This window comes from Aulonocara sp. 'chitande type north' Nkhata Bay, linkage group LG9 (assembly GCF_057382095.1).
Source record: "Aulonocara sp. 'chitande type north' Nkhata Bay isolate Kocher_YH1m ecotype deep benthic linkage group LG9, A_spYH_male_GT1.1, whole genome shotgun sequence".
In the NCBI taxonomy this organism is placed as follows: Eukaryota; Metazoa; Chordata; class Actinopteri; order Cichliformes; family Cichlidae; genus Aulonocara; species Aulonocara sp. 'chitande type north' Nkhata Bay.
The window spans coordinates 10,262,966-10,287,267 of record NC_141352.1 but is presented as its reverse complement, the minus strand read 5'-3'; the positions used below and the strand labels follow the sequence as shown (position 1 = coordinate 10,287,267).

At 45.0% G+C, this 24,302-nt stretch overlaps 1 protein-coding gene across 9 annotated transcripts in view; it reads right to left on the bottom strand.

The window, feature by feature from the left end:
• tnikb (TRAF2 and NCK interacting kinase b) overlaps nt 1-24,302 on the bottom strand; it is a 68,238-nt gene that overhangs the window by 37,365 nt on the left and 6,571 nt on the right. For all 9 annotated transcript variants that reach the window (XM_086305645.1, XM_086305640.1, XM_086305642.1 and 6 more), the window contains exon 3: nt 69-125. In XM_086305645.1, coding sequence (XP_086161771.1) covers nt 69-125 — 57 coding nt within the window. The remainder of the gene's footprint in view (nt 1-68; nt 126-24,302) is intronic.

The following is a 24,302-nucleotide window of genomic DNA, read 5'->3' as shown; positions in this document are numbered from 1 at the left end:
AATGCCAATAACACACACGGTCCCAGTATAACAGAAAGGCTGGATTAAAGACGGTGTGTGTCACTCACGCCTGTGACATCCATGACCTTGATGGCAGCGAGCTGGCCAGTTTTGACATGGCGACCCTGAAGAACACAGGTGGAGAGGCGATCAAAGACATGAGTCACGGATTTGGATCTAGGACACATTTACTCAACATTTCCGTCCCTTAATCTCTTAAGAACAGAGCAAACCCAGTTTGCTTCCTCTAATTCCTTGTTTTGGAGCGATTTCTGATGGGAATCCAGATGAGCAGGCCTTAGCCCTCTGCAGAGCAGGTTTCTGGGGACATATTTATGTTTTGCACTGTCCATCTGTCCAGAATTTGTGGACAAACAAAAGTGTACAATATACAGTCAGAGACTCTTTTGCAAATATGGTCTCAGTAAAGGTTGACATATTATGGATCCAAGTTCCAAATACTGTTCGAAAATACAACAACAGCCCTTATTCTCAGTATTTTCAGCTGGAAAAAAAACACCTTTACCATGAAACTTCAAAGAAAGAATGATGATGATGATACAGAATCCATCTAACCCAATGTCAACTCCTTCAATAGGCTTCCTCAACGACTAAAATAGAAGCCGGTAGATCCAGATGGAAGACGTTTGATTTTTAACATGTCTTTAATGTATGAAAGTGTGCATGTAAACCCAAACTGTGGTCCTGTGTGCATGCTAACTGGACTGTAAGGAGCCCGGCTGAGATTGGAGAGGAAACTATACAGCTGACAGAGAACCAGCGTTCGAAACCTGACAAGCTGTTTTTGTGGCTGCTTGAGACTTGGGGAAGTCGATGTCTCATTGCCATATGAAGCATCATATTATGCCTCATTATTATGGGGTCTCCTACTAACCTGCTACGCCAATCGGCATGTTGAAGTGTCCTCGGGCGAGATACTGAACCCTGGGCTGCTCCCAGTGCATTCACAGTTATGTGAATGTGTGCATAAATGTTGGGTACAGAGAAAATGAACGCATGTATGTGATTGGGTGAATGAAGCTTTTAGTAAAAATGAATTAATTAGAGTAGAAAAGCACCGGAAGTGCTGCACACCTGTATTTCTTCTGATGGCCAGCAGGGGGCAAAAACAAGTCTGACTGTAGAGAACTCTGTGAGAGGAAAGGTTTGGTTCGCTCTTAGTGAACACTTTCCTGATCTATTCACAGTCTCAGTTGCTCGTTTCAAGGTTTTGTAAATACAATATTATATTTATTAAATATTAACACTCAACAGAGTCTAAAAGGATAACTGCCACATGAGTGTGCAGCATCCCTCTTTGGTTTGTCTAGCCGATGACTTCACACTAACTATGATTGCATTCTTTCCTTTTACATACTTTTTGCCACATGTCTTACTACGTGATCCCGTCTGACAACACACTGTTCTGATCACAAGAGATCGTGTGCCCACGAGAGATGTGTCTGTCTGCAGCTTCCTCCAGCGATAAAAGCACGCCGCTTGCTTGTTTATCGTCGCTGTTACACTTCACAGACGTGTGCAGCCAGATAATCGTCACAGAAGTGAAAAATGAATCACCAGAAAGTACCCTTCACATGTAGCAGAACACTGTGCTTTGCAAACACCTGAGAGCTCCTCTGCTTTTGAATTCAAGTGGGATGCTTTTACATATTCATGCTGTACTATTTATTCATTTTATGCTCATTAATTCACCTTTAAGTTTGGCCTGGTCTAGAGTTCAGCCACGTGTAGCTTGTCAGGTAGATGAAAACGACAAAGAGCCAAACAGAAGTAAGAATCGATACTTTACGTTACATTGAGCATCGAGCAGCAGCTCTCTGGGAACAAAATTCCTTATTGGTGTTATAGATTAGATTAGTTCGCCTTGTAATCGGAAGGTTGCCGGTTCGAGCCTCGGCTCCGACAGTCTCGGTCGTTGTGTCCTTGGGCAAGACACTTCACCCGTTGCCTACTGTGGTGGTGGTCGGAGGGCCCGGTGGCGCCAGTGTCCGGCAGCCTTGCCTCGGTGGCTGTGGCTACAATGTAGCTGCCATCACCAGTGTGTGAATGTGTGGATGACTGGATGTGTAAAGCGCTATACAAATACAGGCCATTTAGTTCATTTACCAGAATAGCTGATAGGCTGCTGGAACGATAACAGTAACTCAAACAGCTACTTGTAACAAACAAGGAATACAGACGTGCACAACACAACATGTTGAACCTTGAAACTGATGTTCCACAGCAGCAGAAGAACACAACAAGTGTCCTTCCTGTTAGCTAAGAGGACGAAACTGAGGCTACAATTCACAGGTTCACCAAAACTGGACAGCAGAGGATTGCAAAACGTCGTCTTGTCTGTGTTTACTTCTCCTGCAACATTCCGATGCTAGGGCCAGACTTTGGGGAAATCAGCAGTTCAGGCTGCGGGTGGTGTAATGGTGTAGTACCAGCTGAGCGTCATTTAAACACCAACCTATCTGAGTATTGCTGCTGACCATGTCCATTTCTTTATAACCAGCGTACCCAACTTTATGTTGTGCAACATAACACAACATGTCGCACAGTTTAAGTCACCTCAGTGAGTTCACTGTACTCACATGACCTCAGCAGTCACCACATCTTAATCCAGCAGAGCACCAGATTTACATTATGGATGCTATCATGTCAGGTCTGGCTGTACCTAACAAAGTGCAAACAACTGTCCCATTAATAAAATAATTCATTCATGGTCAGCGCCCCTCGCCAAGGACTCGCTGATATTTATACTCCCAGACGCTGCAGATATAACGCAGAATAACCATGCGTTCAACTCTGCATTTAAAATATAAACTATAACAGGAAACTGTTCAACTCATGGCTTCAATCTCCGGTTTGTCTTTCCAAAGGTAAAGGCCCCGCGCTCACTGCAGGGCACATCGCCGCAGCCTGTTAGCTCCCATTTTTTCAGCACTGTGACGACTTTGAGTTTAAATAATTTACAGTGAAGCTGAACTAAAATCCAACACTGAGTCTAACGTCTCCTCCTCCTCCTTCAAAGCGAAGCCGGTATCACAGCAGCTGTTAAAGCGAGAAAGTGGAAATTCATCCACCTCACTACACACACACACACACACACACACACACACACACACACACACACACACACACACACACACACACACACACACACACACACACACACACCATTTCCTAACGGTAACCTAGCAACAGGCCTGGCAGTGAGGGCAATGAATGAATGTGGGGTTGGAGGAGGCAAAGCGATGGCAGTTTGTGTGTGTGTGTACATGTGTGTGTGTTAGAGGCCATGATATTTCACACACTGGGTCACTTGCACATGTGAGTCCCTCAGATTCAGACACACACGCTGAAATAGACAAGCTCACACACACACACTCACGCAGACGGCGTCTCGGTTACTCAGCGTTGCATCAGACACTGAATATATCTGACAGGCTGAAATCACCTCGGAGTGCTGAAAGTCTCTTGTTCTCTCCCCGTCTCTCTTGTGCGTCTCACATCTTTTGTTTCCTGTTTCATCGCGCCGACTCCCTCGATTTCTTTCACCTGTGCCAAGTGTTCGATAATTCAGCCTTTGGAATCGTCAATAACTTTAGGAAAATGTCAGTTTTTTGCTTTAAAGCTGATCTAAAAACCAGCCTGATGATTCACAGCGTGCTAACAATGCCAGTCACATTTTACCGAAAGCTGACCTTGGATCTGTCGTTAACGATCCAATCGAAACCTTTCTAGTCAGATGCCATTTTAGTAGATGTGCTGTGAACCGACTCCAACCTTCACCCACCAGCTGCCATTAAAAGCTCAAGTGTACACCAGCCTCCCTTTAAAATATGATAATTAGTTTAGTCTCCACTGTCTCCCAGTCAGTTCTATGACAGACAGGCAGGAGTGGAAACCACAAAGCAAAACTGTCCATTAATGTCGGTGTAAAGCTTGATTCACGCTCGCTCTGATCGGTCTCAATAACAAACAATGCGTTCGTACCTCCGCACGAGAAAATGTGCACAGCTCTAAACTCTGAGCTGGCCTAACAGTCGGGGAAAAACCTGACGAATGAACACAAAACACACGCACCTTTCCTGCTGTCTCTGTTTATTTACGCGGCGAGAATAAAACTGATTAATTACACCGAAGCATCTTTTACAGCAGGTGTCTAAATCATTTTAGCTCGGGGGCCGCAAACAAACAATTTGATCACAAGTGGGCTAGACCACCACAACTGCTGCATAATAACATACAGTACTGTGCAAAAGTCTTGAGCCACCACTAATTCCTTTATATTCTGCAGGAGAATGGGAAAAGATGCAGTAATGCATGGAAACATGGAAAGTCATTTGGTATGACCGCCTTTACCCTTCAACACGGGCTGAACTCAGCTTTTTGTCATCAGGAATAATTCTCAGACATCAAAGTTCTTCTCTGGGAGTTTGTTCTGTTAACATCGTCCCACACTGCTTCAATAATGAGGCTCTGTGCTTTTCTATTCATGTGTGTTTTTAGTGCATTGTCTCTTTGGGGTCATTGTTTCCAGATGGTATTGTATCCGATCGCACTTTTATATGGAGAAGATCTGCAACACCATTGGATGAAATGCAGCCTGAGACCATGACAGACCCCCACTGTGTTTTCTAGATGGCTGTGGACTGTAACTGTTGGACCTCTCTCCTGATGAGGCCTCAGTAAACAGTGCAAACACTGAATGTCCAGATACATCGCTCAGGTTCTGTGTCAGATCTTTGCTGGATTTTTTAACCATTTCTTAATGACTTCCAGCTTGTTTATTCACTGTAGATCATTTTCAGGCCTTCTCTGTTCTACACGTGTCCGGTTTCCTCACGCTTTTAAGGACACACTTTACATCATGCTTAGATGTGCCATGTTTTTAACTAATAGCTCTTTGGGAATCACCTTGATGGCGCAAAAATACTATTATATGTCTGACAATTATTTTTGGCATCTTTCATAGTTTCAGCTAAGAAATGTGAACAATCAATGTGATACAAGGTTATTTACTAAGCTGTGTAGACACAACACTGATTTATTGCTTCAGTTAGTTCCTGTTTTATGCTTTAATGAGGTCACACTCATAGGTCAGTGTAAAGTGGACTGAAAAACTGCCAGTGCTCAAAGAAAAGTTTTGAAAATCCTTTAGAAATCTGGAGAACTGCTGCAATAATGATCAGCAGGCAACAAACATTTAAGGGGGAAAATAAGTAAATAAACAAACGTCAACATACGAGGAATGTTGGAAAGCCCGAGTGTAAGTGAGGCAGGAGGTACATGATACACTGACGTAGGCGATTAACTGACAGGTGTAGCACAAAGAAGGCAGGAAGTATAAAACAATATGCTCTAATATAATAAAATAAAACAGGAAGTGCCTAACGATGGTGATCATCCTTCTCTCTGTATGTAAGGTTTGTTCATTAAAGCCTGAACTGTCCAGCCCTGCGATTTAAATACTGCCCATGGAAACGCTCCACACCAGCCATGAACTCGTCATATTTAGGATTCAGTACATTCTCTTCCACTGGTCCAATTCAAGTTCACGGGGGGGCTGGAGCCTCTTCCAGCTACCTCGATAACTGCATGTCTGTAGAGCGTGGGAGGAAGAACATGCAGACCCCACACAGGAAGATGGTGGATTTAAACACAGAATCTTCTTGCTGTGAGGCAACAGTGCTAACCACTGCACCATGAGAAGATCAAGATCAAGATAAAGCTGAAACGTATGACTTGGCCTGTTTCGCAATGGAAAATAATCTTTTCAAAAATTCCTGGATCCAGATCTCCAGATGTTACTCATGCCCAGCCGGGACCAAGCTCCACCTTGGATCAAGTTCTCATACAAATCAATCAACAACTTTCTGACTAATTATTTTAAACATAACAGCACCTTTACAGTCTGACAAAGTAGCAGCCTGTCTCACTCTTCCTGTTGATGGTACACGGCTAAGTCACTAGTAGGCAGCAGCTTTGTGCAGCTGAAGCTAAGTTATAATTCGAAAAGTCAGTAAACCTGCTCCCTGGACCTCGGGTTAAGTGTGTGAAGTGCTGCTGTGACTGCAGGACAAACGGCAGCGATCCAGCACGATGGGGCAATAAAAGGCGAGGCAGATAACGGCGGCGAGATGAGAGGAAGAGATAGCATCTCACAGAGGCTCTTTGTTTTGCTATCTCTCTTCCTCCGACACCGACGGCCGGCCAGACGAATCTCCCAAAGGTGACACAGAGCTCCCAGCGTGTGTTCACGTGTGTGCGCGTGCTCGAGCCAGATTATGGAGGCCGGGCGGCATGAGGAAGCTGCATTAAAATATCACCCGAATCCGCACATATGCAGGGAGAGAGATAAAGATAGCAGCAGAGGGAGAACAGAGGGAGGTGGCAGGTGAGGAGGAGGCGGAGGAGGAGGATGACTGGAGGTAGAAAAGGGCAGAATATCCTTTTGAGGCTGCCTCAGGCGTAAAAACACACCTCAGGTCCCGCGTTCAGACAAGCCTCGCATTCCTAACCTGAACACAAGCCCCGACACATTACGACAGAAACAGACTGACAGACACAAATTAGCGTTTCTCTCTCTGCGCTCTAATGTAACAACACGTCCTCTGGAAACGGCGAGCTTGTGCAACCAGCGTGGGCTTTTGTCTGCGTCCTATTGTCGCAGAAATACACAAATTCACCACGTTTGGCATTTTAGAAGTGACTGCAAAAGGACAACTGAAAATATGAAAACCACAGTTTCAAAGAAGCATTATTCTCTGTTTTAAAGGAGCTTAAAAGCAAACACTGGAGGCCAAAATACACCAAACAGCAGGCTGTTATTTTGTTTTCAAACCCCCATACTGACAGCAGCTAGACTAGCTTATCATCATTCCCAAGGCATGAAATACTGCCATGCTGTCAAAGACAATTTAGTTTCAGAGAAACTCAGATCTGCTTTTGTGTCGGTGCCACGGCGCATCAGCGGCAACGAAAGTGAAAATGATGTCATTCCTAACTCGACAGGTATGGATGTCAGCAGTCCTTGGGGTCACACTTTAAAGCAATACTGACTCTTGACTGCCATTTTTTAATGCAGGGGTCAGCAACCCTGGGCACGAAGGGTTAACTGATGGCACAACTATAGTTGGACTGGCCATTGGTATGCCCGATGTGATTTTTCGTTTTTATGGGTCAATGATTTTTGTTCATTCGTTTGTTTGTTTGTTGTTTTGTTTTTTGTAACGGTATAAACAATGAAAGGTGGTGGATTGGCCAGATGCTGGCAGATGTGTAAAAATAACTCAATTGTTTAGTCGTGTCTGTGGCGGAGCTCCCACTGAGGCCAGCAGGTGGATGAGGGAAAGGGGAGGCAGGAGGAGAGACCCGAGGCGGCCGCCGGTCCGAGCATCAGGTGAACTGAACTTCAGGTAAGAAATTATGACCTGCAGTCCATCTGGGTCAGATATAAACCAAGTTTAGGTGGAGTTTATTTTCGTTATGCTGACTTTTTCGTACTGCGTGCTAGCTAGCATGACGGAGTTTCTATACAGCTGTTCGGTTGCTATGATGTTACTGATGGTGAACTTTATTTTATTCATGAGGTTCGTTAGTAGAGTTGCCAACGGCTCCTTAAAAATGGAATGGTCCCTCATTCAGAGAAAATATTACGCGTTTCGTTTTGAGCTGAAAAGGAACACAGTTTGTCCCGGACTTCAGCTACAATGGAAAAAGACACAAAGCTGGATTTATGGATAAAAGTGTTTGTTTTTTTGTTTCAAAATAGCTGATAACTATTCGCAGACAGCTGCCAACATCTGCGAACAAATATCATTCTGTAAAGTTGTTTTATAAAGCGTGTAACTGTTCGTGTAGAGTGTTATTAAATTTATTGCTAATGCAGTCATATGGCACATTGATTTCTGAGGAAATTTTAGATGGCACTCATCTTCAGAAATGTTGCCAACCCTTGTTTTAATGTCAAAGAGGCTGTAGATGTCTAACGCCTAAACTTAAACGTGACACCCAAATGCATGTTTGGCCCACACCTGGGCCACATCTGGCCCTGACTGAGGCTGTCTGGTTGCCACAACTAAGCCGCTGCTGCACCTTAAATTCGCCAGGTGTGCTGTGACACCTGGAGCAAAGCTGTCCCATACAACCATTCAGAGCCACATCCTGCACACAAGTAAGTGGCAAAATAAGACAGTGTTACCCCATAGTTGACTGCAAACGTGGCTGAAATATGAATGTTTAATTTAAATGGGTATTTCTGTTGCCGACTAACGAAGGCAGCAAGTCAATTGCAGACTCCTGTTTGACATTCATCACCCAAACTGCACTGCTGTCATTACTGTCCTATTTCCAGTCCTGAAACACTACATTAATTTCTACCGGCTCCCTGCTTGCACATCTCAGCTCCGGTTTCTTCTCTGTGCCAGTGGGAGCTCCCTCTCCTCACCTTGTGCTCTCACAGTCTCTTGTGTGTTAAAAATAAAGAATGAGAGGTTGGTACAGAAACATATCTGAGCTTTGCTATCTGACTGTATATAAAAAATAATTGCAGACCCCACAAGTGAAGTGGGGTAATGCCTTAAACCTGCATTCTCTCTAACAGCCAACAGGTTTGCCCGGGTGGATCACTTGGTGTTTTACCTTTTTGCCTTTCAAATTAGCAGGATGTACGCTACGGGTCAGGTCAGTCAGCCAGGAGGAAGCAAAACAATCTGCGGGAGAAAGGCTGTTGACAGCTGTGCCAGCGTTACAGTCCTGGATGCTAATGCTACTAGCTTGGGTTCTCAGGACGACTGTGGCTATAAGACGAGTGATAGCAGTAGACCCGAAGAGCTAGCACTACCTCAATCAGATCTCCTGTGGAGGAGAAAAGTGCAGGAGTCGTGATTTTAGTCAACATTTTTGCAACACATTGCTTTGGCTGTATGTTTTGGGTCATTGTCCATCTGTATTATGGAACGCCGCCCAATCGGTTTGACTGCATTTAGCTGGATTTGAGCAGACAGTCTGTCTCTGAACACATCAGCATTCATTCAGCTTCTTCTGTCCTGTGTCACATCATCAGTAAACACTAGTATTCTGGTAGAGGTTGATCTTTCATCTGTCCAAAGAATGTTTTTCCATTTTGTGCTGGATTTTGAGATGTTTTAGTCCAATCTAGCCTTAATATTGTTGAGGCTTACGAGCGGCTTGCACCTTGCTATGTGGCACATGTTAAGGGGCTGAAACTCTTCATCCAGTGTGAATGTGGATACCCTCAAATGAAAGCTGAGAGTCTACAGATTACACCCATGTCCATTATATAACTAGGATTGGAATATCTTCCTATATGGAAGTCTATGAGGAAATGACCTGACTTCTCACTTTACGACGCCAACAAAAACTGACCTTAAATCTTTATGGTCTTAATCACCAAAAAAGTTTTATTTCACACAACACAACAATCTTTATTTTGTAAATTACAGTTCCATTTAGGGCAAAATAGCTGATAAACAGGGCATGACCGAGGCTACCCTGTGGAAAGCTGACTTTTGCTTCCACTTTTCCAGATGAACTATCCCAGAAATTCAAACGTATGTGTGCTTGTAAACCTGGAGACACGGCTGAAACAAAGATTGTCCGTTTATGATTCTTTTCTTGGAGGTCTGCTTTCAAATCCAAGCCAATTATTTATGGCAACACATATCAGCTTTTCTGTCATGACTCACCTTCTGGTTTCCTACTGAAATGACTTATCTGCCATAACAAAGGTCATTTTCTGATTAATCTCTGCTGATCATTTCTAAAAAAGGAACGATTAGTAACACTTACACGTACAATGCAGCCTGTGATGTACTGCACACTGTTATTTCACTGCATGAATCATGTACCAGTGTCTGCACTAATCTCTGGGGTTTGATGCCAGGAAGTGAGATGCCAGTGTTCCCAGGAACTCTCTTCATGGAACGAGCTCTTCTTTCCAGCTAAATGCAGAATAACCTGGAACCTGCTGCAAACTGAAGACTGCTGAAGCACATGCAGCAGTTTTCATGCTAAAATGCCGCTTTGCAGCTTAGACAGCTAACGTCCGGATGAGCTCGAAATAAACTGCTGTGTAAAAGGTGTCTGAAGGCCAAAGTGTGTCCAGCTGCAGAGAGCGGCCAGACTCAAGGTCAGGCTGAAAATCCTGCCGTCACACAGAGATGTGACTCAACAGAGCACATTTTTAGACAGAGACTCCTGGAAGACACTCACAGTGTTGCATTTGTTCAGAGTGGCTACTTTCTCAGCTCCACATGAGGCCAACTGCTGTGCGAAGTGGGCACAAGAGTTTCCGAATCCGTTTCAGGAAGTTACAAAGAAGTGTCAGATGCAGAAACTCCAACTTACTCAACAAGCATGCAGGCACTCATCAGCAAACCAGACAAACATTGAACAAGTTTCGCTTTGCAGAAAGACAAGAAACAACAAAAGAGGAAGGTAACCACGCAGGCTGGTATGTTTCCCCAGGCTGTCACATGAAGTGACTAACGTGATGTCATAATGCTGCAACGTGTGCAACAGAAAAAGTTTGCCTTCGAGGCTTTCTGCCAGCAGTTTATGCTAGCAGAAACATGAAAAAAAAATACTATTTAATCCTATTGTTTTTACTGCAGCCTTACTAACATGAACAAGTAACTCCATATGTAACATAAACCTCTTGTGTCTGATCCTTTTTAAGGCAACATAGTCTAATCTTTATGTGGACTTTAGTCCTCTACACTACAGAAGGGATTACAGACAGTATACAAAATATAAAGAGTCACCGTTACTTTACCAAGTACTTTGTTTGCTCCACATTTTGAAGACGGTCACACATTAAAGAAGTGCCAGAATAGAAACAATAAAAATTTGATATTAGAAGCAACTTTTAACCTTATTTCTACCATTTACTGCTATTCTCGTTCAATGTATGCTTAACAGTTAAGTAAAGCCGTATCCTGTTTTTGTCCAGTAAAACTCGCCACCTGTAGGGGGAGCAGTTCTGTTGCCAACCAGGCTACTTAATGGTGGGGCAGCTTCTGAGCATGACTGAGCGTCTGTAGAGATCTTGGTTTCTATGCATTTGGTTTGCACGCGTCTGAACAGCGTCCCGCAGAAACTTTATGACGTTTGGCCAATATTTTATTTTATTTATTGCAGATTCAGACAGTTAAGAAGCTGTGACTTCACAAAATAAGTTGCACTGATGGTCCTAGAGCAACATTACTATGACACTGTAGCAACAACACCCACAGGAAGCCACACCGTAGGCCAACCTGTTACAATTATTCTTGTATGCATATGCTTTCATTAATCTTCTATTTCCTCCAAAATGCCCATTTGTTCCCTACAGTCTTGTTTTCTTCTGCTGTGCCTTCATTTAAGTCGCAGCAGGAGCCAGCCAGTGTTGTTATTGGTTCTTTCCTCATACAATGAAATCTCCTGTAAATTGCAGACTGCTGTATAAAGTGTTTCTGAATGCTGCATTCAGAGGAAGAAACCAAAATACATGGCAAACAAAAGCCGGTGACATCAGCACCTCCGACAGGCAGCTCCTGTCTTCAGACCTCCTTTTATAGAACAGCGACTTCACTTTCTGAGCTAAAATCAAACACTTCCATTTATGCCGCGTCTCTGCAGCTGAATAAAGCTTTCCAGCTGTCAGGAATCTGATGGAGATGAATGAGTGTGAAGGCTTTGCTGGAGATATTATAAACCGGATCCAGCACCAGAGCCAGTCTTTTACTTTTGCACTTCTGTAGACACGTGTGTTATTGTTGCATATCTGTGCATGAAAAGCATGCACGTTTCCTGCATCTCAGCTATGTGGCTGCGCGAGATTCCTTATTTAACCTGCTAAGCGAATAAAGACTCTACTCTATTATCAATGAGGCCTGCACAGTGAGACGAAATGAGAGGGAGATATTCCGAGAGAGAAAAAGCTTGAAGGCTGGAGGAGCCTCTCTGTGCTTAAATCGATACAACAGATTGAATAAACTCCACTCTGCGAGAGCTCATTCACTGATTAATCAAATCCAGTAAAAACCAAAGCGGCCTCCTCAGTGGTCAAACCCTCCAGTGTGAGCTTTGAAAACTCCCAACAAGCGCAATCAAAAGGTCAGCAACGCACCAAATCTGCTGAACAGTCTCGGCGATGTCAGCGAAACGCCTGCAGTGAAATGTAAACTTAAAGCGTATCTTTCATGCTTTAACGCCCTCCACGAGCAGCCTTTCAGCATCATTCAGATATTTCTCCTTCATTGCTCGCTCACAGCCTGTAACTGTGAAAGATTGCTAAAAACCGGGAGCCGGGAGGGGAGGCGTCAGCAGCCCCGAGGGTGGAAAAAAGATTTGAAAGCTGCTTGAAAATGTTGGCAAGGAGGATGAATGAAAAAAAGGATTCTGCTTTAGTTCAATAAATGCCACAAAACTGGACAGAAACTAAGTGTTTTCATTACAGCATTCGACTTCCCCTTTCAAATGTTTTCACTCATATCTAACGTTTGATGCCTCACTGTAATTTCCTTCAAAGCATCAGCCACGTAATTGCAATTTCTTATGAAGTTTAGAGGATAATTTGGTGCTAATTATAGTGGAAATTGAGACGCGTCACATTAATTAATCTGAATTAATTTCCAGCATAGCCTAGAGAGTCTACTGAGCAATTTGCTTCCGGTATAAAAATAAAATCTTACTTTGCAAAGTGACAAAGTGACAGCTATCACGTCAGGGCTGCAGTCGTTTAGCCTACAGTCATGTGAAAAGAAAGAGCTCTACCACGCAATACCATCTTATAAGTAAGTAAGTAAGTATACCCTCACTACTTCCACAGAAAGAAGCAGTCCGGTATTGCTGATCAAACCCTTCTTATTACCTGATCATCAGCATGTGTGAGCGTAGGCCTGCGCGATGTGACCAAATCCCGATATAAGACATTTATCTCCCCGACAACGCATGTCAGGACGATAAATGCATGAAGCTATACGTTTTTAGGCACGAGTTGTAATGGCCGCCATTTTCTTTGAGAGTATTTATTACACGGCGTACTGCGGGGTAAAGCCTGTCCTAACGTTTGAGTCTGAGGTTTATTTTGAGCACCTGACGGCTTGCTTTTGCTCCTCATCCATAAACTCTCTCCGTACTCTTTCACATGACTCTTGGGTAGGCGGTACAAGAGGCTTGCCGTGTTTAGTCTGTGGTGGGGAAAGGTTTCCTGCATAATTTGCATTAGTACAGTTTTCTGGTCCGTGTCAGACTTTTTAATAACCAAACCATGTTCATGCTACATGTATAGATAGAGAGTACAGAGGCCCCTTGTTTAGGAATAAGGTCCTCGATTTGTTTTGACTCGTCCTTCTGTTTGTCACCATTTCAGTTAATTTTGAAAAAATCTCAGGATCTTCAGCTTTACTGCGAAAGATTAATGTGGAAAATAAACAAGTGGACGGTGGAGCCACATGCTGGGTTTACTGTCGTTGTTGTCGGCGCTTGTCTGTCCATAGTGTAGATATTTTAAATATAAGAGAAAGAGAGAACTTTAAGAAATTAATAAAGCCACTACAGTGACCATCAAAACCATGAAAAAATATTGCCGTAAACAGTTTCTTTTGCGACACTGCGAAACAAACGATAGCGTGATAGGAAACGACAGACGTCGCCATGTGATACATATCGTTGTAGCGAACAGCCTTATGTGAGCACCTCTATGAAAGCAAACGTCAGACAGTTTGCTACTGTGAAGTATTCAGGTGTGTGTTGAAGACATCAGCAACAATCTTAGAGAAGCAAAAACATTTGAAGTCCATCATTCTGCACAGAGAAAGATTATTCCCAAGTGGAAAACATTCCTGACAGCTGCCAGTCCTTCCAGAGGGGACGTCCCCGCAAATTCACCCAAAGGTCAGACTGTGCAATGCTCAGAGGAACTGCAAAAACCCAGGAGCTTCATCTCAGACTCGGTGGGCCTCCGTTAATATGTCAAATGTTGAAGTTCATAACAGCACAAACACCTCATCCCATCTGTCAGGACAGGGGTGAGTCGACCGTGAACTCCTCTGTACACCAAAGTATCCTTGAGTCGAATGTGAGGCATCTGTGCTGTATCGTTAAAGGTGGTTCATTACAAGTAACGCGTTACTGTAATCCTATTACTTTTTTTCAAGTAACGAGTAATGTAAGGCAGTGGTCCCCTGGGCCACCGACCGGTACCGGTCCGTGAGTCGTTTGGTGCCGGGCCACGACAGCTGAGGCTTGTGTGTGAAATGTTTATTTTTGTATCATTAACTCGGTTTCGCTGGGTCTGTTCTAGGGGCGGGTTTGGATTATCGATTTATCGATTAAAATCAATTCTGGCTTTGATAACGTGATATCGATTCATTAAAATCCTGAATCGATTTTTAAATATAAATTTATTTTGCCCAAAACGTTATACACAGCGCGGACCCGCGGATCAGAATCAGTGAGATGTCGCCTTTCTCACCCGACGGCACGGACACGGTCGGGGCTGAAAGCCGACAGCTCGCTGACTCTGATCCGTCGGCGGGTCCGCGCTTTGTGTTCACGCCCTTTTTGCGCTGATTCAGCAGGTTTTATCTCTCTCCAAACAATATTGAGCGAACCAGCAGCAAAAGAAGATCCAAACTACGCTTCACATAAACATCGTCATGAATTCACTCTGACTTTTGCTGTTTTGTTTCCACCACAATAAAATCACACTTCATGCACAGCTCTCTCTCTGTACTTCAAGAACAGTTTCCAGTCTAAAAATCTGTTTTCTGCATTATTCGCTTGCTTGTTACGCACACGTCTACCGTTGTTTACAGGCTGTCGGCCGCTGTTTTTTTTTCCTTTTACTTACTTCCGAAAAGTAAGTAAAAGGAAAAAAAAATCTTTTCTGCCATTCAACAGGCTTCTGAACAAATTTAAACTTTTTAAAATTATGCAAAATTGCAAAATGCTCAGCTGTGTCTGTAATCAAACCTCTGTAACTTTGCTCTGCTTCACGTCAGCAGCATCAGGTAATGTTCATGTGTTCATTAATGGTTTTCTTTTGTTTTTGATGTACTGCAGAATATTTTTATAAAATCCCAGAACAGGAAAACCTTCATGTTTTTCTGTTTTATCTTCAGCTACTTTGACACAAAGGCCTCTGCTGTGATGGTCACAGCTTTGATAAAGTCTCGCAGGTGTCAGCTTTCTTTTTATATCTATAAAAATATGGAAATGTACTGATGCATGATCTGAATTATAATATTTCTGACTGTCTGAGGCAAAATTTCCCCGATTCAAATTGAATCGTGGATCGAATCAATTCTAGAAATCGGTGACGATACCCAGCCCTGGTCTTTTCCTGTGTGGTTTTTTTTTTTGGGTACTGGTTTTATTTTGTTGTATTTATCTGTGACACCTTAAAGGCCGGCCCCTGAAAACATTGTCGGACATAAACAGCTCCTTGGCACAAAAAAGGTTGGGGACCGCTGTAAGGGATTACTATTGCAAAAAAGTAATTAGATTACTGCTACTTTCTCGTAAGCACACTGCGTTACTGCGTTACTAAACCGTCATGAGTTTGTTTGTGAGAGTGTCTCATGACAATGATGGTAACAGACGTGTGCAGATGGATAATATGGAGAGAGTACGACCGTGCAGCGTACTGCGTACTTTGAGTTTGACAAAAACAGCGTCCGCCAGGACTGGACTGGGACAAAAACTCGGCCCGGGCATTTTGACTAGAGACCGGCCCCCCAGGTATTAAAGCCATAAAGCCTTTGAATGAAAACAAACGCTGTGGTGACAGTGATGTACAGTCTTGTTGGTATATGTATGATTTCTATACATTTTACATCAGATAAAAACTTTGGTTGTAAGATTCAGATAATTATTTAATAACAGCCAGACATTTTAAATGAGAATAAGAAAGAAAAGTATTTCTTTGTGCCCCCTCTCCCTGTTAATGCCCTACCTGCCCCCCCTGGCAACACTTTGCTAGATCCACCCCTGCACAGTTACCAGCTGTCAGGTACTTAGAAAAGGATCCTGGTGTTATTTGTCTCTCAGAAACAGTTCATAACTTCAACTCATTCATGTCACCTAAAAGGTAAACCTGTTTCTCCATCACCTGTTCAGCTCTGATGATCCAGTAAGGACATCTCCTGGTTTCATCTTCATGTTTCCCTCTCACCACATATCCAAACCATATCATGACCAGCAGGTTTACAGCTGTGGCTCCAGCAAACATCAGCTGATACTAGAAATTAATATTAAATACATTCTAACAACAGCTGATCAAGCTTAAACGTGCTGCTGTTGCTTAATGTGACCGCTGCTGGTTTCCTGTTTCTGGCACAAAGTGGGAGATAAACAAGCAAGAGAGAAAAGCTGATCAGCTGATCATTGATCAGTTTCATAGCAGCAGGAGAGGGAGGGGGGAGAATGAGAGAAGAGGCAGCTGTGCAGCGTAACGGCAGAATAACTTCAGCTTTGTGTCTTTGTTCAGAAGGGTTAAAGAAATCTGAGCTGGCAGCAATCACTTCAGAGTGTCGGGTCAGGACACTTGCAAATGTTCAGATGTGAGAGGAACAAACAGGCAGAGTCCAGGAATAAAGTTGTCATTCTTTGTATTTTCAATTGAGAATGTGCCCGCAGCTGGGCGAGATAGAGTGTGTGTGTGGTTTCTGCAGACAAAGCATAATGATACAAATCAATTAGGAATCAAATTACATAATAAACATAAAGATATAACTGAGGTGTACTCAAGTACAGCATATAGCTAAATAAGCTGACATTATACTTCAACCTGGTTACATAAACTTAAAGTCAGACATTATGCATCAACACACCGCATACAACTATGCACTGAAGGCAACTTTACATCGGTTTATCATCTGTTACACAGAGCACAGAATCAACAACACGATAACAACGAATCTCTCTGCTAGAAGCTAATTAGCAAACAAATCTGTTATGCTAGCGAACTGCCACTTGTACATAACGTCACTTAAACAGAAGCAGAAACTGCTGGTAAGTCATCAAATACACTCATGGCTGAACACCAACATAACTGAGTGAAGTAAAACATTAACTTACGGTCTTATGAACGCACACACTGTCCGTTGTTCAGCTGCCGTTTGTCTCTGAACTAAAGTTGCGGACATGCACCCCGATGGTGCATTCAGGGGGCATAGGAAATCCCATACACAAACCTAACCCTTTTGTACAGCCGCCCCCAAATTTGGTGTACAAATTTGACCTCGATGGAATGTCCTCTGCACCTAAGCAGAATCCTGGGGTAGAACAGGCAACCTGATGAGCCGTGCCACCGGGCGAGTGTAAGTTAGGTCCTTTACTTGAACGACTGCAGCTCTGACACGATCATCGGCCCCCGGTAAGATAGTTTTCACGGTTCCTACTTGCCAGAGCGCTCGTGGGGTCTGCTGATCAACAATGAGAACCACAGATCCAACTGCAATGTTGTCTGTGTCCTTGTGCCATTTCTGCCGTGGTTGCAAGGTGGGCATAAAATGCCGTATGAAGTGCTTCCAGAATTGGTCAGCCAGGACTTGAGTGTGTCTCCATCTCTTACGACTGAGCAGCTCGGATTCTGGATAGAACACTTGGGGTAGAGAGCAATCTGGCCGCCCCATCAACAAAGAGTAGGGCGTGATGGGATCTGGGTCTGCGATGTCTGAAGAAACATAACCCAAAGGCCTGGAGTTGAGTATACTCTCCACCTCAAGCAGGACAGTCCTCAGCACTTCCTCTGACACTATCTGCGCTCCCAACGTGGTGCACAGAGCGGTTTTCACAGATCGCACCTCTCTCTCCCAAGACCCTCCAAAGTGTGGAGCACTAGGGGGATTGAAACAGAATCGGATCTGTTCTGCTGCCAGTTGCTGTCTAAGATCTGGCGTTAGGGCGATGAATGCTTCTTGTAGTTCCTTACTTGCACCTCGAAAGTTAGTACCCTGGTCCGAACGGAGTTCAAACGGCTTCCCTCTACGGGCTATGAACCGTCTGAGTGACATCAAGAAGGAGTCAACATCCATGTTTACCAGCAGATCCAGGTGAACTGCTCGAGTAGTAAGACACTTGAAAAGGATGCCCCACCTCTTTTCTGTGCGCCGACCCACTTTAATGAGCATAGGGCCGAAGCAGTCCATTCCAGTCGAATAGAAAGCAGGTCGGAAGAGCCTCAAACTTGAGGGTGGCAAATCTGCCATTTTCGGGACCTCTGGTTGACCTCTCCACTTCTTGCATTCGGGACAGTAATGCTGATGTCTTCTGACTGCTTCTCTCCCCCTTAAGATCCAGTATTTCCAGCGCAACTCAGCGAAAACACGTTCAGCTCCCGGGTGGTTGAGCTTATTGTCACATCGCTGGATTAGAAGCTTCGTAACTGGGTGAGCAGGCTCTAGAAGTACAGGGTGTAGTACCTCAGGGCTCAGGCCTTCGCATCTGCGGAGTCGACCTCCAACTCTAATCAAGTCAGAAGCCTTGTCATACTCAGGAGCGAGGGTAATTAGCCTGCTACTGGATGGAATCAGCTTCTCTGATTTAAGTAATGTGAATTCTCTCGGGAAGCTCTCCATCTGAGAATGTCTAAGCAGGGCCAGCTCTGCCCTTTTAAAGTCATCAGCATCAGGGTGACTGGTGTCATTAGCCGCCCCGTGCATCAATCGAGCAGTGGCTTTCAGGAGTTCCTCATATGTGCTGAACTGTTTGATGTCAGGTATCGCTGGACTAGCGGATCCAGTAAGCAGACCACAGAACACTGGCTTCTTCAGCCCCTCCACTTCCTCCTTAGCTTCTCCCACCGGTGCTTGTGGCCAAAGGCTGGGTGGCAGCTGAAGAAATGGTGGCCCCCGGCTCCAGCGATTCGCACCAGCAAGCTGAGCCACAGTTTTCCCTCTTGTGATATCGTCTGCTGGATTGGTTCCTGAGTCCACGTACCGCCAAGATGCTGCAGCAGAGAGTTCTTGTACCTCTGCAACTCTGGTTCCCACAAAGACTTTATATCTGCATGAATCTGAATGGAGCCAGTTAAGCACTGTGGTCGAGTCTGTCCAGAACACCACATCTTGGATGTCAAGGGTCAGTTCTTTCTTCAGAACAGAAGCCAGCTGTGCTCCTGTAAGGGCTCCACACAACTCTAGCCTTGGAATTGAGAGTTGCTTCTTGGGTGCAACTCTCGACCTCGCAGCCAAGAAAGCCACCTGGACCTTTCCTTCTCCTTGGTCGGTCCGTAGATATGCCACAGACCCATAGGCACGCTCAGAGGCATCACAGAACACATGAAGGCTTCGATGGCTGTGACTACAATCCGAGCGTGAGTCAGTGTAGCATCTCGGCAGCGTTATCTGTGAGAGCTGGCTGAGTTCACTTTCCCACAAACGTCAGGCGTGGAGCAGATTCTCAGGTAAGTGAGGATCATCCCATCCTCTTTTCTTGTCCCAGAGGTGTTGCACGATGACCTTTGCCCTGGTTGTATATGGCATAAGAAACCCGAGAGGATCATACTGCTGGGCGAGCAGCCGATAAATGTTGCGCATTGTTGGCTCTGAACTGACGCTCTGCTGATGCTTGTACCGGAGTGCATCAGTCTTACAGTGCCATACGAGTCCTAGAGTGCGCTCTTGCGGATCAGCTGACTCCTGGGAGAGCCAGAGAACGCTACCCTCTGACTGGGATTCAACTGGTAGGTGGCTGATGACCGTGTGGACATTGCTAGCCCATTGTCGTAGTTCAAATCCACCCTCCAAGAGAAGAGACTGCAGGCGATCCACCAACTCCTTGGCTTGGCCTTCTGATGGGAGGCTCTGCAAACAGTTGTCAACATAGAAATTACGTTCTATGGACAGACGAGCTTCCTCTCCTGGCTCAGTGTGTTTCTGGACATGATCTTGAAGTGCAAAGGTAGCGCAGCACGGACTGCATGTAGTCCCAAAGGGAAGCACCTGCCATTGGTAGATGGTGGGTTTTTCGTCTACCTTCATGTCTCGCCACAGGAAACAGAGAAAGGGTTTGTCCTCATCTAGCAGACGGACCTGATGGAACATCCCTTTTATGTCACTGCTGAAGGCGACTGGGTGTTCCCTGAACCTGAGAAGGACTCCCAACAGGCTAGCTCCCAGTGTAGGCCCTGGAAGAAGGCAGTCGTTCAGGCTCTGACCCTTGTAGGTGAAGGAACAGTTGAACACTATCCTGTCCTTCCCGTTGTGGTGCACCATGTGATGGGGGATAAACCACGAACAGTTACTCACTGCGGCCTCTTCCGGTGCAACAGCTGTGACGAAGCCAGCCTGCAGCAGTTTTTGGATTTCCCGAGAGTAGGCAGCTGCCTTCTGTGGTTCTCTGGCAAGTCGTTTCTCTGTACCACGAAGCTGGGCCAAAACTGCCTCTGGTGTAGCACGAAGAGGGGGAAGATTCTTCTTCCACAGTAGTGGAGTGGCGTAGCGATTTACTCCATCAATTGTTACTCGAATTGTCCTTTCCTCAAGTCTCTGAATGGCCTCAGCGTCTTGTCGGGACCTAGTAATGAGCCGCTCACTCCGGTATGGCAAGGTATCCATCTTCCAGAGTCTCTCCACATGGCTGAAGAGCTCAGCTTCTGGTGAGGCCCCAGAGGTGAAGAGACACTGCTGTGGGGTTAGCCGCTGACGTAGGAATCTCGATGGACCCTGTAAAGTCCATCCAAGTCGGGTGTGCACAGCTGCAGGTCCACCTGGAGGACCTAGACGTACTGGCTCCACAGGAGTGAGAAGATGTGGATTATCTGACCCAATAAGCAGAAGGGGCTGTACTTCCTTTATGTCTGGCAGTGGCAGGTGCTTAAGGTGACGGTACCGCTCCTGTAATGCTCTTATCGGGTAACTATGGCGTGCTAGGCCAAGTTCCTTTGCTGTGAAGGCTCGGTGGATCTGGAAGGACTTGTTCGGCTGTGAGGCAGGAGAAATGGAGAATGACACAGCAGCACCATGGATGGTACAGCTATCTTGACGGACAGTGCGGAGTGCTAGGTCCTCAGCTTCCCCGTGCAGCCCCAAGCAATCAGCCGCTTCGTGCAGAAGTATGGTACGCTCTGATCCATCATCCAGTATAGCATAGGTTTCAACCATCTTTGTACTGCTCCTAATGATGACACGACTTAGCTTGAGTAACACCTGACTGCTATTGGTTTGCCGGTCTACGTACAGTGTCTCAGAGGTGGAACTTACTAAGCATGTGCTTTCCTCTGGTGCACTGGTTGAATCAGAGGCTGTAGCATCTGGGCTGGTATTGACATCATGAAGAACTTCAAGATGTCGGCGCCCACATGGTTTACACTTGGCTTTGAGGTTACACTTAGCTGCTTGATGATCACGGGCGCATCGCCAGCACCTCTTATTCACCTTGATCCACTCTGTCTTCTGCTCCTTCGACAAGAGTTTGAAGTTACTGCACTGATTCAGGTAATGCTGCACTGTATTACAGAATGGACAGTACTTCTTGGGCCTTTCTTGTGCCGCTGACATGTCACCTTCCATCTTTCTCCTGGGCTCACTACCACGGAGAATGGTGGCAACCTTCTGAAACTTATGCTCAGGACGTCTTTCCTTTCGTGAAACTTGCCTCTCCCTGTCAGAGTGGCCACAATATTGGTCTCCAATTACCTGGACACGCACCTCATACTCAAGCCATTCAGCAAGATGAAGCAGTGTTGGTATAGGAGTGTTGATGGGATTGACAAATCTCTGGAAATTTGCTCTTAGGTCATAAGGTAGCTTAGCTAAGAGGTGAGATACGTGTGAGCCACACCTCAACTCTGTCCGACCTTGTTCTCCCAACTGGTGTAACATACCGACTAGCGCACGGACTTGTAGTGCAAAAGACTTGAAGGCTCTGATGTCACCACTCCTAATGTTGGGTCCATCCATCAGTTTGGTAATCCTTTTTAAGGCCAGATGTTGAGGTTGCCCATACATTTCTGTAAGTGCTCTCATGGTGTCAGCAAATGGGAATGGACTGTTACTGTATGAGTCAGCTACAAGTAGTGCATCTTCACACTTAAGGTGATCTGTCAAGATTTGGAACTTGAAGTGTTCAGGAGCATCAAGTGGAAGTATGTTATCTAGAGCTAGCTTTAATCTTGCAAACTCACGTGGGTCCTCGTGCACAAGGTCGGGGATCGTTGGTTGAGGTCCACGATAAGTCTCTATCGGTTGGGCTCTGCTGAGAGAGAGTGGTGTCTGAGGGCACCCACCTGGTTGCAGGCGATCGGTTGGACACTGTCGGCGGTCATCTGGATAGTTACCACAGCGCCTGTACGGATAACTCGAATCCTGATACCCATATCCATAAGGAGAACGATAGTGACTGTCAGGGCAGCTTGGGTGACCAGGGGTAGGATGCCTGTCATCTTGTCTGTAGTATGGATCATCTTCATAGCAGGCCCCTAGCCTTGGCAATCTAGGAGGAGTGGCAGGCTGACTGCAGTTCCTGTGGCGACGAGCATACACCTCGTCAACCCTTCTTTGGCCTGCATGATACGGTGACCGTCCCCTTGCTGCTGACACTTGAAGTGGAGAGGGCCTCTCATCTGGTGTCATTGGTGAAAGAAAATCTTGAGATTCAGGGCATGAGTCGACTGAAGGTGATGGTGACTGTGCGCTGCGCTCCCTGTCAAGATCTGCGTCATTTAGACTGTGGGTGAGCTCCTCAATCAGGCCATGCTGGCTGTCCTTTGGATGTTGAGACTCATCCCCAAATGGCACCTGTGGAGCACTTTCAGGCTGATGTGGGCTCTTCTGACCTTTGATTGGCACCAGCTTACTAGTGTGGGCAGGTGTGGTTGACGTCCCATCCTCAGACCGTGATGTGGCATGCTGTGGAGCTAGTACAGGTGAGCTAGAGATCAATTCTGTCAGGCGTTGCACATCTAGTCGGAGTTGATTGTGTTCCTCTTTCATATGATGAATATATTGGAGAATTTCAGGATGAGTAGAATGCTTGCCCTGATCATCATGTGAGAGATGCTGGTAAGTCATCAAATACACTCATGGCTGAACACCAACATAACTGAGTGAAGTAAAACATTAACTTACGGTCTTATGAACGCACACACTGTCCGTTGTTCAGCTGCCGTTTGTCTCTGAACTAAAGTTGCGGACATGCACCCCGATGGTGCATTCAGGGGGCATAGGAAATCCCATACACAAACCTAACCCTTTTGTACAGTCTTTTTCCAAACTGTTTTCCTTTTCAGCTCAAAACGAAACGTGTAATATTTTCTCTGAATGAGGGACCATTCCATTTTTTAAGGAGCCGTTGGCAATTCTACTAACGAACCTTATTAATAAAATAAAGCTCACTATCAGTAACATCATAGCACCACCCAGCTGTATAGAAACTCCGTCATGCTAGCTAGCACGCAGTACGAGTTATTGTAACTGACTGTAAAAAGCACAACGAAAATAAACTCCACCTAAACTTCAAATCTGAGCAAGCACCGAGCACGCTGCCACGAGAATGTGACATTCACAGAGAAACCACCGGCTCCCCCCACGGACATGACCGCTGTGGCACCGGGCAAACCTCCACCCGCCCCACTCCTGCTAAACAGGTGAAAAAAGAATTAAGAACGACCGGAGTCAGTGCTGCTGAGTCTTTGATTTTATTTTTTGGCTTATTCTTTTATATGAAAAAGCTTTTTTTTTGTTTTATTGGCAAATACAGGACATTGGGCTGTGATCAAATTCAGCGTGCAATACATCAATGAATTACCCAGATTATTTAGCTCGTAACACTTGTTAAAGTAGTCATTCCTACCTGTCTGTATTTGTATAAACAGTTTCTAGTAGTTTTCCTTTCATTATTTCTGGTGGGAATGTTTAAATATGCATTTGTCATCATCTTCAGCATTGTTGTCACTGTTCGTCTGCAAAGTTATGACTCACTGATTAGACGTCTGAAGGTTTTCCAACAGAAACTTGGCTGTGGGATTGAGGAGGAAGTGCAGCCTCGCTTGCATGACTCCAGCATGACAGAGATATGACGCCAAAGCCCAGGTGTTCCTTTACTGAACACCAAGCGCACACTCACCAACACATATGACGTAGCTAACTGTAACCCAGAGTAATTTCCTGCACTAATTTCCTGCCATTGAACGCATCACAAATAAATGACTCCAACCACATGACTTTGCTTCTTTTTTTAATTTTATTTTTTTCTCTGTGTTTTACTTGCATCTATTTGAAAGAGTGAGAGTAAACACAAAGCATTAATTTTATATACTGGAATATGCAGAACATACG